We start from the raw sequence: 16,002 nt of genomic DNA on the forward strand, positions 1-16,002 counted from the left end.
TTCACGTGTTAACCTCTCATTCTGACCTCACCCCTACTTGGGAGCCCAGACCAATGACACCAGTTCCCACTGCAGCCCTTCATTGCTTCCTCACTGCCTCACACATCCTCGCCACAGCTTGCTTCTTCAACCACATTTCCCTTCTTCAAACACACCAAGGCTGATTCTACCTCTGGACCTTTGTACTAGCTGTTTCCTCTGTCCTGAAGCCTTCTCCTTCAGAGCCACCAAAGGCCCAGGATGTCTTACCCTTCACTTCTCTCCTCAGAGGCCCTCCCTGACTATCCCATCGAGAGCAGCCTCACTTGGCATACCTCTAGCATGTTCCATGTTGTGACACTTTTCCTTCATTCAAGGCACCATTGCTATGCGACAGTATCTTGTTTACTTCTTCACTGTACTCCCACTAGAATGAGAGCCCCATGAGGACAGGTGGCTTGACTCTTGTGTTCACAGCTGCATCCCCAGCACCTAGGACACCTGACACTGGGAAGGCAAACTGCTCACTCCTATTGATTTCACCTTCTCAATTTCCCTCGGAACCCTGCCTATCATCAGCAATCCTGCCTTAGATTAGGCTCGAGATTCTCCTCTCTAGAAATCCTAAATCACCCTGTACCATCAAACAGCCTGCATGATTTTCCAAAGTGGGGCATGTGGACCCAAGGGTGGAGTGGTGGTGAGGATACTTGTGCAGGTGTATACAAAGATCTTGAGGGTTCTGGAGGAATTTTAAAAATGCTGTTTCCATGTGGTTATCCAACAGTCTGAATGATCCAGTATCGATTCCAACTTTGGTCAAGTACTGCCTAGTTCTAGTGCCTGTGTTGGGTGTGTGTTTAAGTTTAGCAAAAAGTGTTTTATAGGAAAAGCACATATATGTACATGGTTATGAGTTGCAGCATCCTTTGAAGGAGCAAAAGACTGGACTCTACTTGAAAGTCAAATCAATAGGGAATTGGTGTAAAAATGGTCAGTACATCTATACAGTGGAATACAATTTAGTGGTAAAAAGTAGGAGGAATCTGGTAAGTGCCAATAGGAAACAGACTCCATTAAGTGAAAAATGCAAGGTGCCAAGCAGCGTAGAAAACAAGATGGACAGAAAGAATAGATTCACCTGCTTGTACATGCACAAAATATTTCTGGAAGGGTACACAAAGAGCAGCATTGTTTTTTCTGTGGGGGAACTAGGTATATAGGAGTGTAGAAATAGAACAGGGACGTCTCTGGAAATAAATTTTTACCCTTAGAATTTTGAAGCACATAAATATTTCTTCCAAAAATAAATGGAAATATAAAAAGTGGTGTCTGTAATTACCATGTTTATACACAGGCATCACAAATTGAAATGCCTTTAGAGGCTATGCAGAAAATATGGGTGAGAAAAAGTGGCAGGCCTAGGACCCTGGCAAACTGGACAAAGTGCCTGTTTACAAGGTCAAGTGAAGCGTGTGGGATGTACACACGAAGGAACCTGGGATAAGGTGAAGAGCTGAATCTGTATGTGAAATCATCTGATTTTGACACGTTGCTTTAAAAAAATTGAAAATTTCATTGCTCATATATATGCAGAAATGTATGCCTACGTGCACAGCTCCAATAATATTCACAAAGTGTTGGGGCACCTGGGTGGCTCAGTTGGTTAAGTGTCCAATTCTTGGTTTTGGCTCATGTCATGTAATCAAGCCCTGTGTAGGCTCTGTTCTCCCTCTCCCTCCGTCTCTCTCTCTCTCAAATAAATAAGAAAAGTCTTAATAAACATAAAAATAAATAAGAGAGGGACTTGCATGGATAATGAAAGTATACGAAGAACAAAAAGATTTTAAAAGATATTCACAAAGTGAACACAACAGTGCAACTAACATCCAGATCAAGAAACAGAGCATGACCAGGCCCTCGTCACTAGCTCCCTACCCCACCTCCAAAGAGGCACTACTATCCTGACTTCTAACAGACTAGATTCGTCTGTCTGCCTATGGAATCGCACTATGTGTTCTTTTGGATTTGGTATCTTGCCTTCCACACTGTATTTGTGAGATTCACGCACAGTGTTGCGTGTAACTGTAGGTAGTTCTTTGTCATGGCTGAGCCTCCCATTCATTCACCCGCGCTCCTGTTGATGGCCATTTAGGTTGCTGCTGGTGGGGCCTGTGAAAATATTTCAGCTATGAATACTCTACTTCGCGTCTTCTGGTGAGCAGATGTAAACAATTTTGTTGGGTATATTTCTAGGAATGAATTACTGGGTCATAGAGCACTTGCTGACCTTAAAATATGCCGCCAAGTGGTTTTCCTGTTGAGTTCCAGTTGTTCCATATGCTTACATGGGCTGATTAAAAAAATAATCTGGGGGGCACCTGGGTGGCTCAGTGGGTTAAGCCACTGCCTTCGGCTCAGGTCATGATCTCAGGGTCCTGGGATCAAGCCCCGCATCGGGTTCTCTGCTCAGCAGGGAGCCTGCTTCCTCCTCTCTCTCTGCCTGCCTCTCTGCCTACTTGTGATCTCTCTCTGTCAAATAAATAAATAAAATCTTTTAAAAAATAAAAAAATAGGGGCGCCTGGGTGGCTCAGTGGGTTAAGCCGCTGCCTTCGGCTCAGGTCATGATCCCAGGTCCTGGGTTCGAGCCCCACATTGGGCTTTCTGCTCAGCAGGGAGCCTGCTTCCTCCTCTCTCTCTGCCTGCCTCTCTGCCTACTTGTGATTTCTCTCTGTCAAATAAATAAATAAAATCTTAAAAAAAAATAAAAATAAAAATAAAAATAAAAAAATAAAATAAAATAAAAAATAATCTGGTCCAAAGCAAACACCATAGGCCACCAGTTTGCCACCTCTGGATCACTACATCTTTAATTGTCATGGGAAAAAGTTCTTTATAAGGTAATTTCAGATCTCAGCCCATCATTCCCTTCTTAAGACCTCACAGTGTCTCCTTGGATAATGGCCGAACCCCTTAGCCTGGCATCAAATGCTTTCTGCAGGTTGCCTTTCTCTTTTTGCCTCTTGTCACTGTTCATTCTCCATTTATCCATCACCGCCATTTAGCAGGCCCTGGAGAACTATCACATTTTAGTAACTCTGCATGCCCCGGTCTGTGCTGTCCCTCTGCCTGTGGCTTCCCATTTTCCTTTGCTAGGACAATTTGGGTACCTTGTCTCTCTCTAAACTACCACCCAGAGGCCTTGCCATCCATGTCCTGTCTACTGTCTCTCTACCCCAGGGCCTAAACATATGTGCCACAAACTCAGTCACTCTGACTTTTTTTTTTTTTTTGTAACACAGATAGGAGTGTGGAAATAAAGAAAAAAGCATAAATTTTAATCTTCCCCCGCTCCCAGTAGTTCTCCACAGAAGCAACTCCTGCCACCACTTCCTTGTGAATTCTTCCCGAGTTACACAAGGAATGTATAACTTTATACTCAATATAGCTACGTATTCAGTAGGCACCATGTAGAAAATAAGGCAGAGATAGGGAGTTGCCATGCTAAACCGAAAGGTCAGGACAGGCCTCACTGAGAGGGTGAAATCTGTGCTAAGACCCAAAGGAGGAAGAGAGCCACACGGGTCTGAGGCAGAAGGAACAGCAGGTGCAAATGCCCGGAGAAGCAGGGTGTGCCTGACCTGGTTGAGAACGGGAAAGTAGTGAAGCAAGAGGAACAGCGATGAAAATCATTGAACTGGGCTAAATTGCAGCGGGCTTTATAAGCCACTCTAGGACTTCAGACTTGCATGAATGAGCAGGGAAGACGCTAGTTATTGAGATGGGGAGGTGCAACGCCTGACCAGCGGTCTTCGAAATTCACTTCCTCAGTGAAGAGCTGCCTCATCCCTCTTTGTTGTAGCTCACTATCACATATCCGAAGGCTCCACAGTTTATCCGGGCCTCTCATATAAGGGACACTTGATCTGTTCTCTATCTTTGGACGCAAAGTATTCCAACGTTTCCTTCTTTCCAAGAATCCCAGCTGACAATTTTGATTATAAACCTGTAAGCCCACACAACTCGTCCCTTTAAACGTCATTTTCTTCTTCATTAAAGAAACTGGGTAACGTGCGATCTCCCTGGTTCCGGGTTCCTAGCTCACCTTCGCCCCCCCCCCCCACCAGCCTGATGCCCTTTTTCCACTTTAAAAAGGGGCTTAGGTGAGCAAAAACGGGCTGGGGCGGGTGGGGGTGCTGCCCACTTCACTTCAACGCTGGAGAGATCAGCTCGCCCAGGGGTCTGCGAAAGGACACGTCCTGGGGACGGACGGTGGGGACCCGACCCCTCAAGGAACAGAACTTTTAAAGGCGGCGACACAGAAAAGGCGACCCACAGCAATCACGCAGCGTAGAGCGGAGTCGGGACAGCCGCGAACCCAGGAACGTCGCAAAGATCCGCGCTTGCGCAGTAGCTCCCGGCGCTGAGCCCGCACGCTAGCTTTCCTTCCCACGACCTCCCCTCTGGCGCCTGCGTACTAGGACCTGCTTCCCGAAGGCCTGCGAAGCTGGGGCCCACAGATATAGACTTTCTTGCTGCTTGAGAAGGGAGCAGTTGGCTCGTACTTGAATCCATTGTCTCTCCCCCCCCCCCCCCCGTTTATTACGACAACTATAAAAGTCCCACCCCAACTCACTCTAGAAGGGAAGAACTCCGTCCCTGAGGCTCTCTGGGCGCTGGGGGTGCCCAGGTAACCAGGGAGATGGTGGGTGGGGTCAGCCGGCTACCACGTGGCGGGACTCCGCCAATCGGCGCGCAGACCGCACTTTGCGGCTCGGCTTCAAACAAACTACCGTGAGGTGAGAGTGGCCTCTGGGGCCCCGCCCCCTCGCCTGGGTCTGGGGCCCCGCGAGACGGCGGGCGGGGGAGGGGGCGCCGGGAGCGGGGGCGGGGCGCAGTGGTCGAGTGACGGCCCGCATCACCTATTCCGGGCGTGGGCCGGGGCGCGGTGGGCCCCACAGCCAATGGGCGGGGGCGGGGGGCGGCCCGGTCGGCGGGGAGGGGGAGCTCGCGGCCGGGGGACGAGGGGGGAGGAGGGGGCGGGCTCCCAATCCGGTTCCATCCGGTTTTCCCACCGCCCCCGCGGCGGGTCGCAGCAGCTCGGGCGGCGGGAGGAGCGGCAGCGGCCAGGCAGCCCAGCTTCGCGAAGGCTCTCGGCGCGCCGCGGCCCGCAGGCACCCGGCACGCGCCCGCCCCGCCGCCACGATGCCCAAGAGGAAGGTGAGCGGCGGCCCGCACGCGCGCCCTCCGCCGCGCGGCGCGCCGCGGCCGCCCCGTGAGGCCTGAGTCCGTCGCGCTGAGGGCGGCGCAGGGCCCGACAAGGCGCCCCGGGACCCGCAGCGGGCGGGCGGGGCTGCGCGCGCGCGGCGGGCCGGGCGCGGCGTTCTGGAACGTTCGGCGGCCGAGGAGCCGGGTGGGAGATTCGAACGCGGCGGCGGGAAGCCGTGACGTCACGCGGCCGGGCATTGTTCTGGCGGGCGCGGGGCGCGCGGGCACTTTTGTTTGCTGGCTGCCGCCACTCGCGCGTGTGCTTCCGTCCGCAGGTGAGCTCCGCCGAGGGCGCGGCGAAGGAGGAGGTAAGAGCCCGCGCCGCCGCCGGGGGGAGGGTCCCGGGGACGCTTCGCCCCTCACGCGTCGCTCTTTCTCCTTCTCTCCCCTAAAGCCTAAGAGGAGGTCGGCGCGGTTGTCCGCGGTAAGTAGCGCGAGCCCCGGAACCCCGTCCTCTCCGCGCGGTCGTGCCCGCGGGACGCTCAGCGCTGCCCTTGCCTTTCAGAAGCCCGCGCCTGCGAAAGTGGAAGCGAAGCCCAAGAAGGCGGCAGCAAAGGTAGGCTCCGCGCTCAGGGCACCGGGAGTGCGGGAAGTGCTGCGGGTCCGTCCGACCCCTGCGCGGTCCTTTTTCGCCTGGAGAGCCGCGTCCCGGAGACGCGGTTCGCGGCCGAGGTCTTGACCCCAAGGTCTCGGTCCGATGTCCTCCTCGCCTGAAACGTGCGAGGGTCTCCTGGTTTCCTGTTCGGATTCGGTCCCGCAGCCGCGCGTGACCGACTTCGGTGTGCGGGCCCGCGTAGACCAGCCGGTGGGAGTGGATGCGGTCCTCGGGGGTGTGCGGGACAGCGGGGCTCGCGGACGGAGCCGCCGGGGCTCGCGTGCGCGTCCGGGTGAGGGTTTCCCCGGGTGCGTGTGTCCTCGTGCGGGGTCTCCTGCCCGACCCTCGAGGCCGCGAACGCTGTGCAGGTTCTTGCGGATGGAGCTCCTCGGAGAGCGCACGGGCAGGTATTGGGTCGGTCTGTTCTGTGACTGCATAACAGAACAAAACAAAAATGCTATCCATCGTCTTATCTTAAAAACTCGGAGTTAACCCGAAACGCCGTTAGAGTTGTTTCTCTGGAACAGATTCACCATCGGCGCGGTTCACATCCAAGGTCTCTGACGTGAAGTTGTTCTTGCGTTCACGTGTAATGCTTGAAAACGTCAGTTGGGAAAGCAAACTGTGCGTCACGGTAATTCTGATTTGGGTGTAGCCCTGAAACCGTCCTCTGCAAACCTTTCTGCAGAGCTCTCACGGTTTTCAGGGGGAAATTCGGGGTGTGATTAATTTCTGCGCACCTAAAACTTGAGTGAGCGTTTGGTGTTCGACCCCTTTTCTGAAAGTACAGGTAGAGCTTAGCACTGCATAAACAAAGGTTTTGTTTCCACTTACTTATTTTAAACATGCAGCAATGAATTTCAAAGTCTCAAAGGTTTTTTTTTTTTAAGGAGAAAGTCTTTTTTTGTTTGTTTTAACGTATTCAAAAGTATAGGGTAGTATGTTAATTTCTCACAAGAAAAGATAAGGAGTTAAGAGTTTACTTAACTCTTCTTAGAGTTAAGTAAAACAGGAACTTTTCATGGAGGCCCAAAAAATAGCAGATCTTGTTGCATAATGATGGAATGAACTATGTACTGTTCTTACTCATCTTTTTTGGGCTTTTGTAATAAAACCATTGGATAAAGTACTGTGCCTGCTTCCCTCTTAAATCTTTCTTCCTTATTTACCACTTCCTATATTTTGATTTGCCCCGAAAACTTTTTCTAATGAAAATACTGAGATTTTATCCTCGGTTGGGTTTGGGATCGGTGTAATCGGCACATTTCTTTTTCTGAGAGGCCAGCAGGTAAGTCTACATATCAGTGTTCCTTGAGGAGCAAATTTGTCAACTCAGTGTTGCCAAAGGAAAAGTGTGGAGTAGGGGGCTTTGTTTTACCTGAGTTTCTGTAGTACACCCTTCATAACCCACCTGATTTAAAGCCTTAATGGGAAGTAAATTTTTGATATTTATTGATTATGGTGTAGATGCACTGTATTCAAAGTGTATATATATACACACCACTATGAGATTATGACTTGTATAATTTCCTTAGAAGTATTTTGGGTCTGAAATACACACATGTTGGGAAAACATGGATTTACTTTTTTTCATCTATCGTTCCTGTTATTAAAAGTGGTATTACTTCATCCACGTTGTTGCATATTTTGTTTTCATATTTAAGGATTTACATTTTTATGTTGTCACCATAGTGGTTAGAAAACTAATGAGAAATCTGAAGAAATCAGATTATAGAAGAACATCTACAGAGGTGATTGTGACATTTCATAGATACCATTGTGTGAGGAGTGCTAGCCCAGATATGTTTGTTTTCGTAATTGGTAGTTGTTACTCTGGCTCAGTAAAGTATGCAACCCTCGATCTCGGGGTTGTAAATTTGAGCCCCACATTAGCCATAGAGCTGACTAAAAAATAGTAATTATGATTCATTCTAAAGATGGTGTATTATTAGTAGCTGACATGTTGTCTTTGTATATGGAAAGCCGTCTTTGGTTCAGAATACATTACACTGTTCCCCACCTCCCACCCCCCAGCATTGAAGTGTGAGATCTACCTGCATGTCTTTGTGGCTGTTTAACTCAAATATTGGTCAGTACTGATAAGGGTCTTTGATAGAACTTACTGGTGACCTGACTTCATTTAGCTGTGGCTGTATTCTTTATTTACAAGAAATAAATGTTAAATGTTTAAACTTCTTCACCGTTGATGGATGGTATCCAAAAACACTCTTACATTGCTTAACTGTGGCTTAAATTTTGGAAGTCTTTTATTATCATACTAATATGTGTGCTTTTCAGATTCTTCCAACATGTAAATGAAAACGATAAACTCAAAATTGATCCTTTTAGCTCCTCCTTACCTGATATCAAGGGATTAGCTGTAGCAGGATAGTCAACCTGACCATTCCGCACGGTGCTGTTTTCAGGTGAATGGTCTCACTGTGAGGGTGAATGTCTTGTCAGGACAGTGATTATTTGACAATTTGATTATTATTCAGTCTTGCGAGAACTTTGGGGACGGGTAGGGTTACAGTGGAAAGAGATTTCCTCCAGCTACTATTCCCCTCATTGGTTCCGTCATGTGCAACTTGAGAGAGTAGTGGGTGATTGAGCAGGTGGGAGGAGGAGTGTGTCTCAGGCTTCAGGTTTACTCAAGGTAAGTCTAATGAGGCTTGCTACTGTGAGTACTGTTACAGTTCTGGGTGTTATGCTGTCATCCTGACTAGGGGGGATGGACTTTCAGGTGTCTTCTGGAAAAGAGGTGTCCTGTGACTCGGGCTGCTCTGCAAGCTAGCGTTAACATGCCAGCTGTTGGGGACACTCTAGCAAGTGAGAAAACTGTAAGTGCTGAGTTTATGCCTAAAATATACTCTTACTGTATCCTAGGATAAATCTTCAGACAAAAAAGTGCAAACAAAGGGGAAAAGGGGAGCAAAGGGAAAACAGGCTGAAGTGGCTAACCAAGAAACGAAAGAAGACTTACCTGCAGAAAACGGAGAAACTAAAAATGAGGAGGTCAGAAGTGTGTGTTATTGATTTGGACTATGAACAGTAGATAAGAAGTTACATATCTTTATAGAGCAGATTAAGACAGTCTTCATCAGAATATTAAAGCTTTGTACAGCAACTCTCAGGTGAATAGAGAGGTGGTTTTTATGAATTAGATCATATTTGGAAATGTATATGTTGATTGCTTCTTCTTTAAATGAACAAGAAATTTTAATATGCTTAGAATTTCACCAGTAACAGATTGACTATGCATGTTTACACAGGATTCATTAATATAATTACTTGTGTGGATTTTTAAAAGGATTTAATTTGCTAAGTGATCTATTACTCCTTTTTCTTTGACTTAGAACCTTGGTACTTGTTTAAAGAAACGGGCTTTTTGTGTGTGTGTGTGTGACCTGTAGAACTGTTGTAATCTTGCTTTTCTGGGTATTCAGAAATGTTTTGAATCCATTCCTTATTTGGTGGATTTTTCCGATTTCATTTTTTATAAGGAAGCCCAGTTTTCTTAAAAGTGGCTGTTTTAGGACTAAATAACTTAGACCAAGCAAATAAAAAGACTTGATGTCTTTAATCTTTTTATCCTTTTAAGTTGTGAAAAGAAGACACTTTTTCTTAAATAGGCTATAAGTTTTGATAAATAAGTTTTCTTAAGCCAGGCCTTTTTTTTTTTAATCTTATAATGGTTAAATCTGGAAAGAAACAATTTAGGATATTTTAAAAACTTTTGTATTTATAGATCAAATCTTAAAGCAACCAAGTACTTATTTCTAACTTGTGGAGTTTAACTAGAATTTATTTTAAATTGGTAGTTCTAACCACATATCAAATATTATGTGATACTAAGATGAGATTACTAATCTTAGTTATTAGGGTAGAATTTGACCTTCTAATACACATTCTCACACTCCTCCTGTTATTCATGGTGATTGTGTTCTGGAAGGTGTAAATACTGAACAGTTGCACATGGAGGAAATAAAGGGTTAGATTTTTGTGGCACCCTGGTCACATTTCCACTGACCTATTGAGACCTAACCTTATTTTAGGTGTTTTCATTGACAGCACCGTAACTCATGCCTAAATGAAGCTCTGCAACATGTGTATTTTCTCCACTAGGAACACCACAACTTTCTTGCACTTAGTAGACTGTATTATACTTGTCTAGTCAGCATCATTAAGAAGCACAAAAAAGATGTGAAATGTGTGGTACTAAAAAACTACAAAAAAGGCACAAGTTCAGGACTGAAACAGCCACCCCAGCTGGGAGTGTACATGTTGAGGTACTCAGGAAAAACGCTTTAAGTCCAAGGAAGTGCCAGGAGTATTGATTTTGGCGGTTACAAATAAATTTTAGTGAATAGGCAAATTTATAAATACAGATTCTACATAGAATGAGGATCACCGGTATTTTCAAGACCTAATAATACTACATAAGTAAGATTACGTTGTATTAAATGTTAAAGCTCTCAAAGATAATAACAGTGACACAGAAATCAAGTATTTTATTATTTTTTTTTCTTTGATTTGCAGAGTCCAGCATCCGATGAAGCAGGAGAGAAAGAAGCCAAGTCTGATTAATATCACATACCATGTCTTATCAGTGGTCCCTGTCTCCCTTCTTGTACAATCCAGAGGAATATTTTTATCAACTATTTTGTAAATGCAAGTTTTTTAGTAGCTCTAGAAACATTTTTAAGAAGGAGGGAATCCCACCTCATCCCATTTTTTAAGTGTAAATGCTTTTTTTTAAGAGGTGAAATCATTTGCTGGTTGTTTATTTTTTGGTACAACCAGAAAATAGTGGGATATTGAATGTGGGAGGCTTTGATTGTCTTGGGTGTCAGCTCAGCATTCCATAGATGGGGTAGTTTTTATATCCTGTAATACCAAGCATACTAAATGGCAATTTGGAGTCAGTCGTGCATTTAAAATGTCTTGAATATTTTAAATTACTCCTTTCCCCATGTTGTTTGGTAGAGTTGTTGCCTAAAGAAAACCACTCCTAGATCTTGGCTCTCCCTGTCAGAATTCTTGTGCACTCTGTCACATCTTGGTTGTGGTAGTCCAGTTTTCCTAGTAACACTGTTAATGTGCCGTGCAAGATTGAAAATTTGAGTATGTAGTGTATATGATACTAAATTGTGAATTAATGGGATTTAACGCTATAACAGTGTATCAGCATTTGAATCTATTGGTACTTGATACACTGTTAAGGAAAAATTGTCTCCAAATTTTAAGCTGGAAAGTCACTGGAATAACTTTTAGAAAAGAATCACAACTACGTGATTTTTTAGATTTTTGGTACGTACGTTAGGAATTGTGTACAAATTGAAATGTCTGTACTGATCCTCAGAACAACCAATAAAAACTCAGTTATGAAAAAATTTTGTGAAGCACATAGATCAAGTTCTGGCTTAAATTTCATTCAAAGAATAACCACATTTGTTTTCCCAGAGTTTTCTTAAAATCTGAAAGTGGAATATTCACTTTTTTTTTTTTTTTAGTACTTGAACAGTGTTACAAGTACTGAATAAGCCAAAACTACATCTAGTGTGGTTTGTGTTTACATATTCTTTTTGAGATTTACATACATACTGTACTTCCGTTTTGCCATCTAAATAGTCTTCAGAGGTGGTGGTGGACACCTGCACTGATAGGGCAAATGCAAACCCAGGGCCAGAGAAAGCACCAGGCCAAGGTTACCACTAAATAGGGAAAGACCTTGAAACTGTGTACACCTCACTACACTTAAAAATGTTTTTTGCCCTGGAATGATTTGCGGGTGGGGGATAAGAATGCTCTAGAAACAGGAGCCCTGAGGGATCACAACTCTGCAAAGATGACCACAGGAATGGCCGCTTTGAGCAGACTTATGGAGGTGGTGAAATGTGGCACCTCCAGTAAAACAGGATGTCAGTGGAAAAAGGATGCTGACTTGGGTCGAACTAATTCCCAAAGGCAGGCTATGGTTACCCCTAGGGAATGGGAAGAGGCTGGGAGCCATGTTTCCCAGTTCCTGGTGGTGGTTACACTGTGGAGGGCCTGGAACCATGATAAATACAGATTTGTCTATTAATTTGTAAGTACAGACAGCATGGGGGTTTTGGATATGTTAATTGAAGCATTGAACTGCAAACTCCCCTGGTGTATGATATGGATACTTTATACAGTTTTATTTTACCAGAATTTCTCTAGCACCTCTTTTTGGTAGCAGCTAAAAGGGGTACCTGAGAACCAATGGGAAGAAATCTATAGACTTTTAACCCTTTAACCTGGTTGTGTTCATCTGTACTACCCAACCCTCAGTACCTGAAGGAACGTCACTGTGATCATTGTTTACGGTCACAAGGTTTTCTCGATTGTTCTGAATTTATTGCTAGTAATAAAGAGATTTACTAGTTCTCTAAAAAATAGTATGACAAGGTTGGTTTTGTTTTTCTTATACATACCTAAAAGAGATGAGGGGTTTTTTTGTAGAAAATGGGAATGGAGGTCCTTGTAGGTCCTACTTGCCTTGAGCATTACTCTTAGAAAAAAGTGAACCCTCATCTAGATGTTTTCTTCAGCTATCAAAGGAAAACAGTTTTTAAGAAAATAAACCACCTGACGTATATTTTTTTCCTTGATGTTCTAAGTAATCTCTGCACCCAACATGGGGCTCTCACAACCCCAAGATCAAGAGTCGGATGCTCTTACCAGCTGAGCCAGCACGCTTTCTAGGCTCATTGCCTCTGAAAAATTAATCGCTCTAAACAGCGAGTTCAGAGCAATGAGAACTGAACGATAAGAGTGCTTGAATGGGCATCAGACATCCTAAAAGGACAGGAAAGATAACTTTTTAATAATGATGCAAACAAATCAGACTCTAAAATCTGTTAACTAGCAAAACCAGTAAATAAGAACTTTTCACTCCCTTGGCTTGTCAGAGGCTGGATTTGACCTTCCAAATGTGGGTTAATCAGAGAACTAATAGTCCTAGAACCTGGTGCCTAGTACCAAGACTCATGCGGAGCATGGAGGCCCCAGAGAAAACAGGCTTGTAGCCCTGTTTGGGAAGTGTGTGAGGAAATGCTTGTGGGCACAGGGACAAGAATTAAGGAGACTGAGCTGGTACCGGGAAGAGAAATGCATGTGTATGTATGTAATTGGAGTTCAGGACCAGTTTATACTCACTGGGGAAAAAAACAGGAAACGCAAAGCCAGTAACAACCATAATTCATTTACTAGGCAGAGCCACCCAGGTGTCCCTAGAAGTAATTATTTTAGGTATGTTGAAATTTTCTTCAGGTGTGCTTGGATGTTCTTTATTTGTAAAATGGTTTAGTATTTGCCTAATAATCCGTGTGGCTATGCCATAATTTGGCCATTACAGGCGGGTTGGGTCCCCCCCCCCCTTAAGGATATACTCAGAAGCATCACAGTATACTGAACTCTCATGTTTGAGTCAGCCAATCCCAATAGGCATCAAACTGTTGCTACTCTTGGCCATCCATAGTATTTTTTTTTTTTAAGATTCTATTTATTTGACAGAGAGAGCGATCACAAGTAGGCAGAGAGGCAGGCAGAGAGAGAGGAAGGGAAGCAGGCTCTCTGCTGAGCAGACAGCCCGATATGGGGCTCGATCCCAGGACCCTGAGATCATGACCTGAGCTGAAGGCAGAGGTTTAACCCACTGAGCCACCCAGGTGCCCCATCCATAGTATTTTAAGTAAATAAGGCTGGATAGTTTTAAAAATACCATGTGTAAGTAGGAAAACAATACACAGGAAGCAAAAGTGTACATTAGTAAAAATTGTTCCCAAAAATGTTCATTCATTTATGAAGTTTTGCATATTTTGTCAGCTTTGGGTGGTGGATGCAGATGGCCTTGAACCAAGAGGCTGCTTAAAAAAAAAAAATTGACTAGTTCTGCCTTTAGAATCCATACTACTTTCCAGATGCTGACTTCACATTGATTTTTAAAAGTAGGTGTTTTGGGGCACCTGGGTGGCTCAGTGAGTTAAAACCTCTGCCTTCGGCTCAGGTCATGATCCCGGGGTCTTGGGATCGAGCCCCGCATCGGGCTGTCTGCTCACCGGGGAGCCTGCTTCCCCTCTCTCTCTGCCTGCCTCTCTGCCTACTTGTGCTGTCTGTCAAATAAATTAGAAATCTTAAAAAAAAAAAAAAAAAGTAGGTGTTTTGAAGTTTCCTGAGGGCTTAGAAGTGTAAAGTGATGTGATTGGAGCTGGGCACCGGGGGAGAAGGGGCCGCACGGCACGGGACTGCAGGAGCTGTATGGTGCACTTGAAGATCCGAGTTAGGGGCAGTCGCAGCAGCTGCTCTTCCCTTCTTGGTGGATGAAGGTGACTCCGCAACAAATGGGGCAAAATGATAGGTTGAATAGGGCTTATCTGAAGTGCTACTAAGGCCTTTCTCAGAGGGTCCTGAGGAGCTAAAGCAGCATCTGGCCGCCGGCGCCCAAGAAACGTCTGTCTGATGCTCATCCTCCGTGATTTTCCCAGCTTGTGCTAACGAGATTCCTGGTGGACTTTTCCCCCCTTTACAACAACACAGGTTGTTCCGTAAAGCCTTGGAAAATGCATTTCATTTTTTTTTAAGAATTTTATTTATTTGACAGAGATCACAAGTAGGCAGAGAGGCAGGGGGCGGCGGGGGTGGGGGGGGGGTGATGATGGCGCTAGCAAGCTCCCCACTGAGCAGAGAGCCTGATGTGGGGCTCGATTCCAGAACCCCAGGACCACGACCTGAGCCAAAGGCAGAGGTTTTAACCCACTGAGCCACCTAGGCGCCCCGAAAATGCATTTGATTTAACTAAACTTTAGGTCGAGCCTTGAACGTGAGAGCTCCTCCTCCTACCACCTGGCTGTGTTATCTTCCTAGAACATGGCAGTATGTCTGTCTGTGTGTCCTTACATCCTTAACTGTAAGGGTTACTGCTGCAGTTCAAGTGGAACTCATAACTCAGATATGTCAGTGTTAAATTTTACCTCTGAAAGCCCTTTGTTACCCACAGAAAGTTCAAGTTGAAAAATGCATAAAGACTAATGATGAATTCAAGTTATGTATGAAAAAATTTCTGTACACGAATCTGTTATGCATGAGTCAAAGGACGTGTTGCAAGGTTTGCACGCTTGGATGTCTCTGTGTAAGGACGTGGCTGCGTATTCAAATGTGCAAGTTGATCGTTTCTCCTGGTGCTGATTTGGGTTTTTAAAAATATATATTTTTAGGAGTCCTAACTGTTGTAGCATAACTTCTCACTCTTGGCTTTACTTCTCCTTACCTCATTTATCATTGAAAGTAAAGTAAACGAAATATTAAATTCAGCAAATTTAGTCGAGCTCATATGAGTCAAGTTGTCTCTTAGAAATCAGATTAATAGATCCTGGGTACTTGGCAAGGGAGCACACTGCTCTTGTGAATTTCTGGGACTCAGAATGGGTCTTAGGATCAAAAATGAGCATTTTTCTCTACAAAAGGAAAATAATAAGACTTGGCTGTAGGACATAGAAGATCTGAATAAATCAGAAAATGGGGTTCCTAAGAAGAGTCAACATTTAAGGATATTGATTCTTCTTACCTAAAAAAATGTAATGTAATTCTGATGAGAATCCTGGTAGAATTTTCATTAGGAATTGGAAAGCTGATTCTAAAGACCACTGGGGCCAGAAGGTGGGGGGGAATGCTCTTGATCTTGGAGTTGTGAATTCGAGCCCCATGTTGGGTGCAGAAATTACTTAATAATAAAATCTAAAAAAAAAAAAAAAGACCATCAGAAAGAGAAAATTGTAAAACTAGCTAAGAATTTTTTGATAAAAGAATGTAAGCGGGGCGCCTGGGTGGCTCAGTGGGTTAAGCCGCTGCCTTCGGCTCAGGTCATGATCTCAGGGTCCTGGGATCGAGCCCCGCATTGGGCTCTCTGCTCAGCAGGGAGCCTGCTTCCTCCTCTCTGCCTGCCTCTCTGCCTACTTGTGATCTCTGTCAGATAAATCAATAAAGTCTTTTAAAAAAAATTAAAAAAAAAAAAAGAATGTAAGAGAAGCCTTGTCCTATCAGGTATCAAAAGTTCCTATAAAACTACAGTAAGAAAAATAGTATGAGTTTGGAACAGAAATAGACACAAAGATCAATGAAACAGATAAGGTGAAAC

At 44.9% G+C, this 16,002-nt stretch overlaps 1 protein-coding gene across 1 annotated transcript; it reads left to right on the forward strand.

Moving 5' to 3' along the window:
- The first annotated feature begins 5,032 nt into the window (after window positions 1-5,032).
- On the forward strand, window positions 5,033-11,236 carry HMGN1 (high mobility group nucleosome binding domain 1). Its single transcript, XM_047719866.1, has 6 exons — window positions 5,033-5,200; window positions 5,524-5,556; window positions 5,643-5,672; window positions 5,754-5,804; window positions 8,730-8,858; window positions 10,383-11,236. Exons 1-6 carry the CDS (start codon window positions 5,186-5,188, stop codon window positions 10,428-10,430), a joined length of 306 nt encoding a protein of 101 aa, XP_047575822.1. The 5' UTR covers window positions 5,033-5,185; the 3' UTR covers window positions 10,431-11,236.
- The last annotated feature ends 4,766 nt before the right edge of the window (window positions 11,237-16,002 follow it).

The sequence above is a fragment of the Lutra lutra genome, chromosome 1 (assembly GCF_902655055.1).
Source record: "Lutra lutra chromosome 1, mLutLut1.2, whole genome shotgun sequence".
In the NCBI taxonomy this organism is placed as follows: Eukaryota; Metazoa; Chordata; class Mammalia; order Carnivora; family Mustelidae; genus Lutra; species Lutra lutra.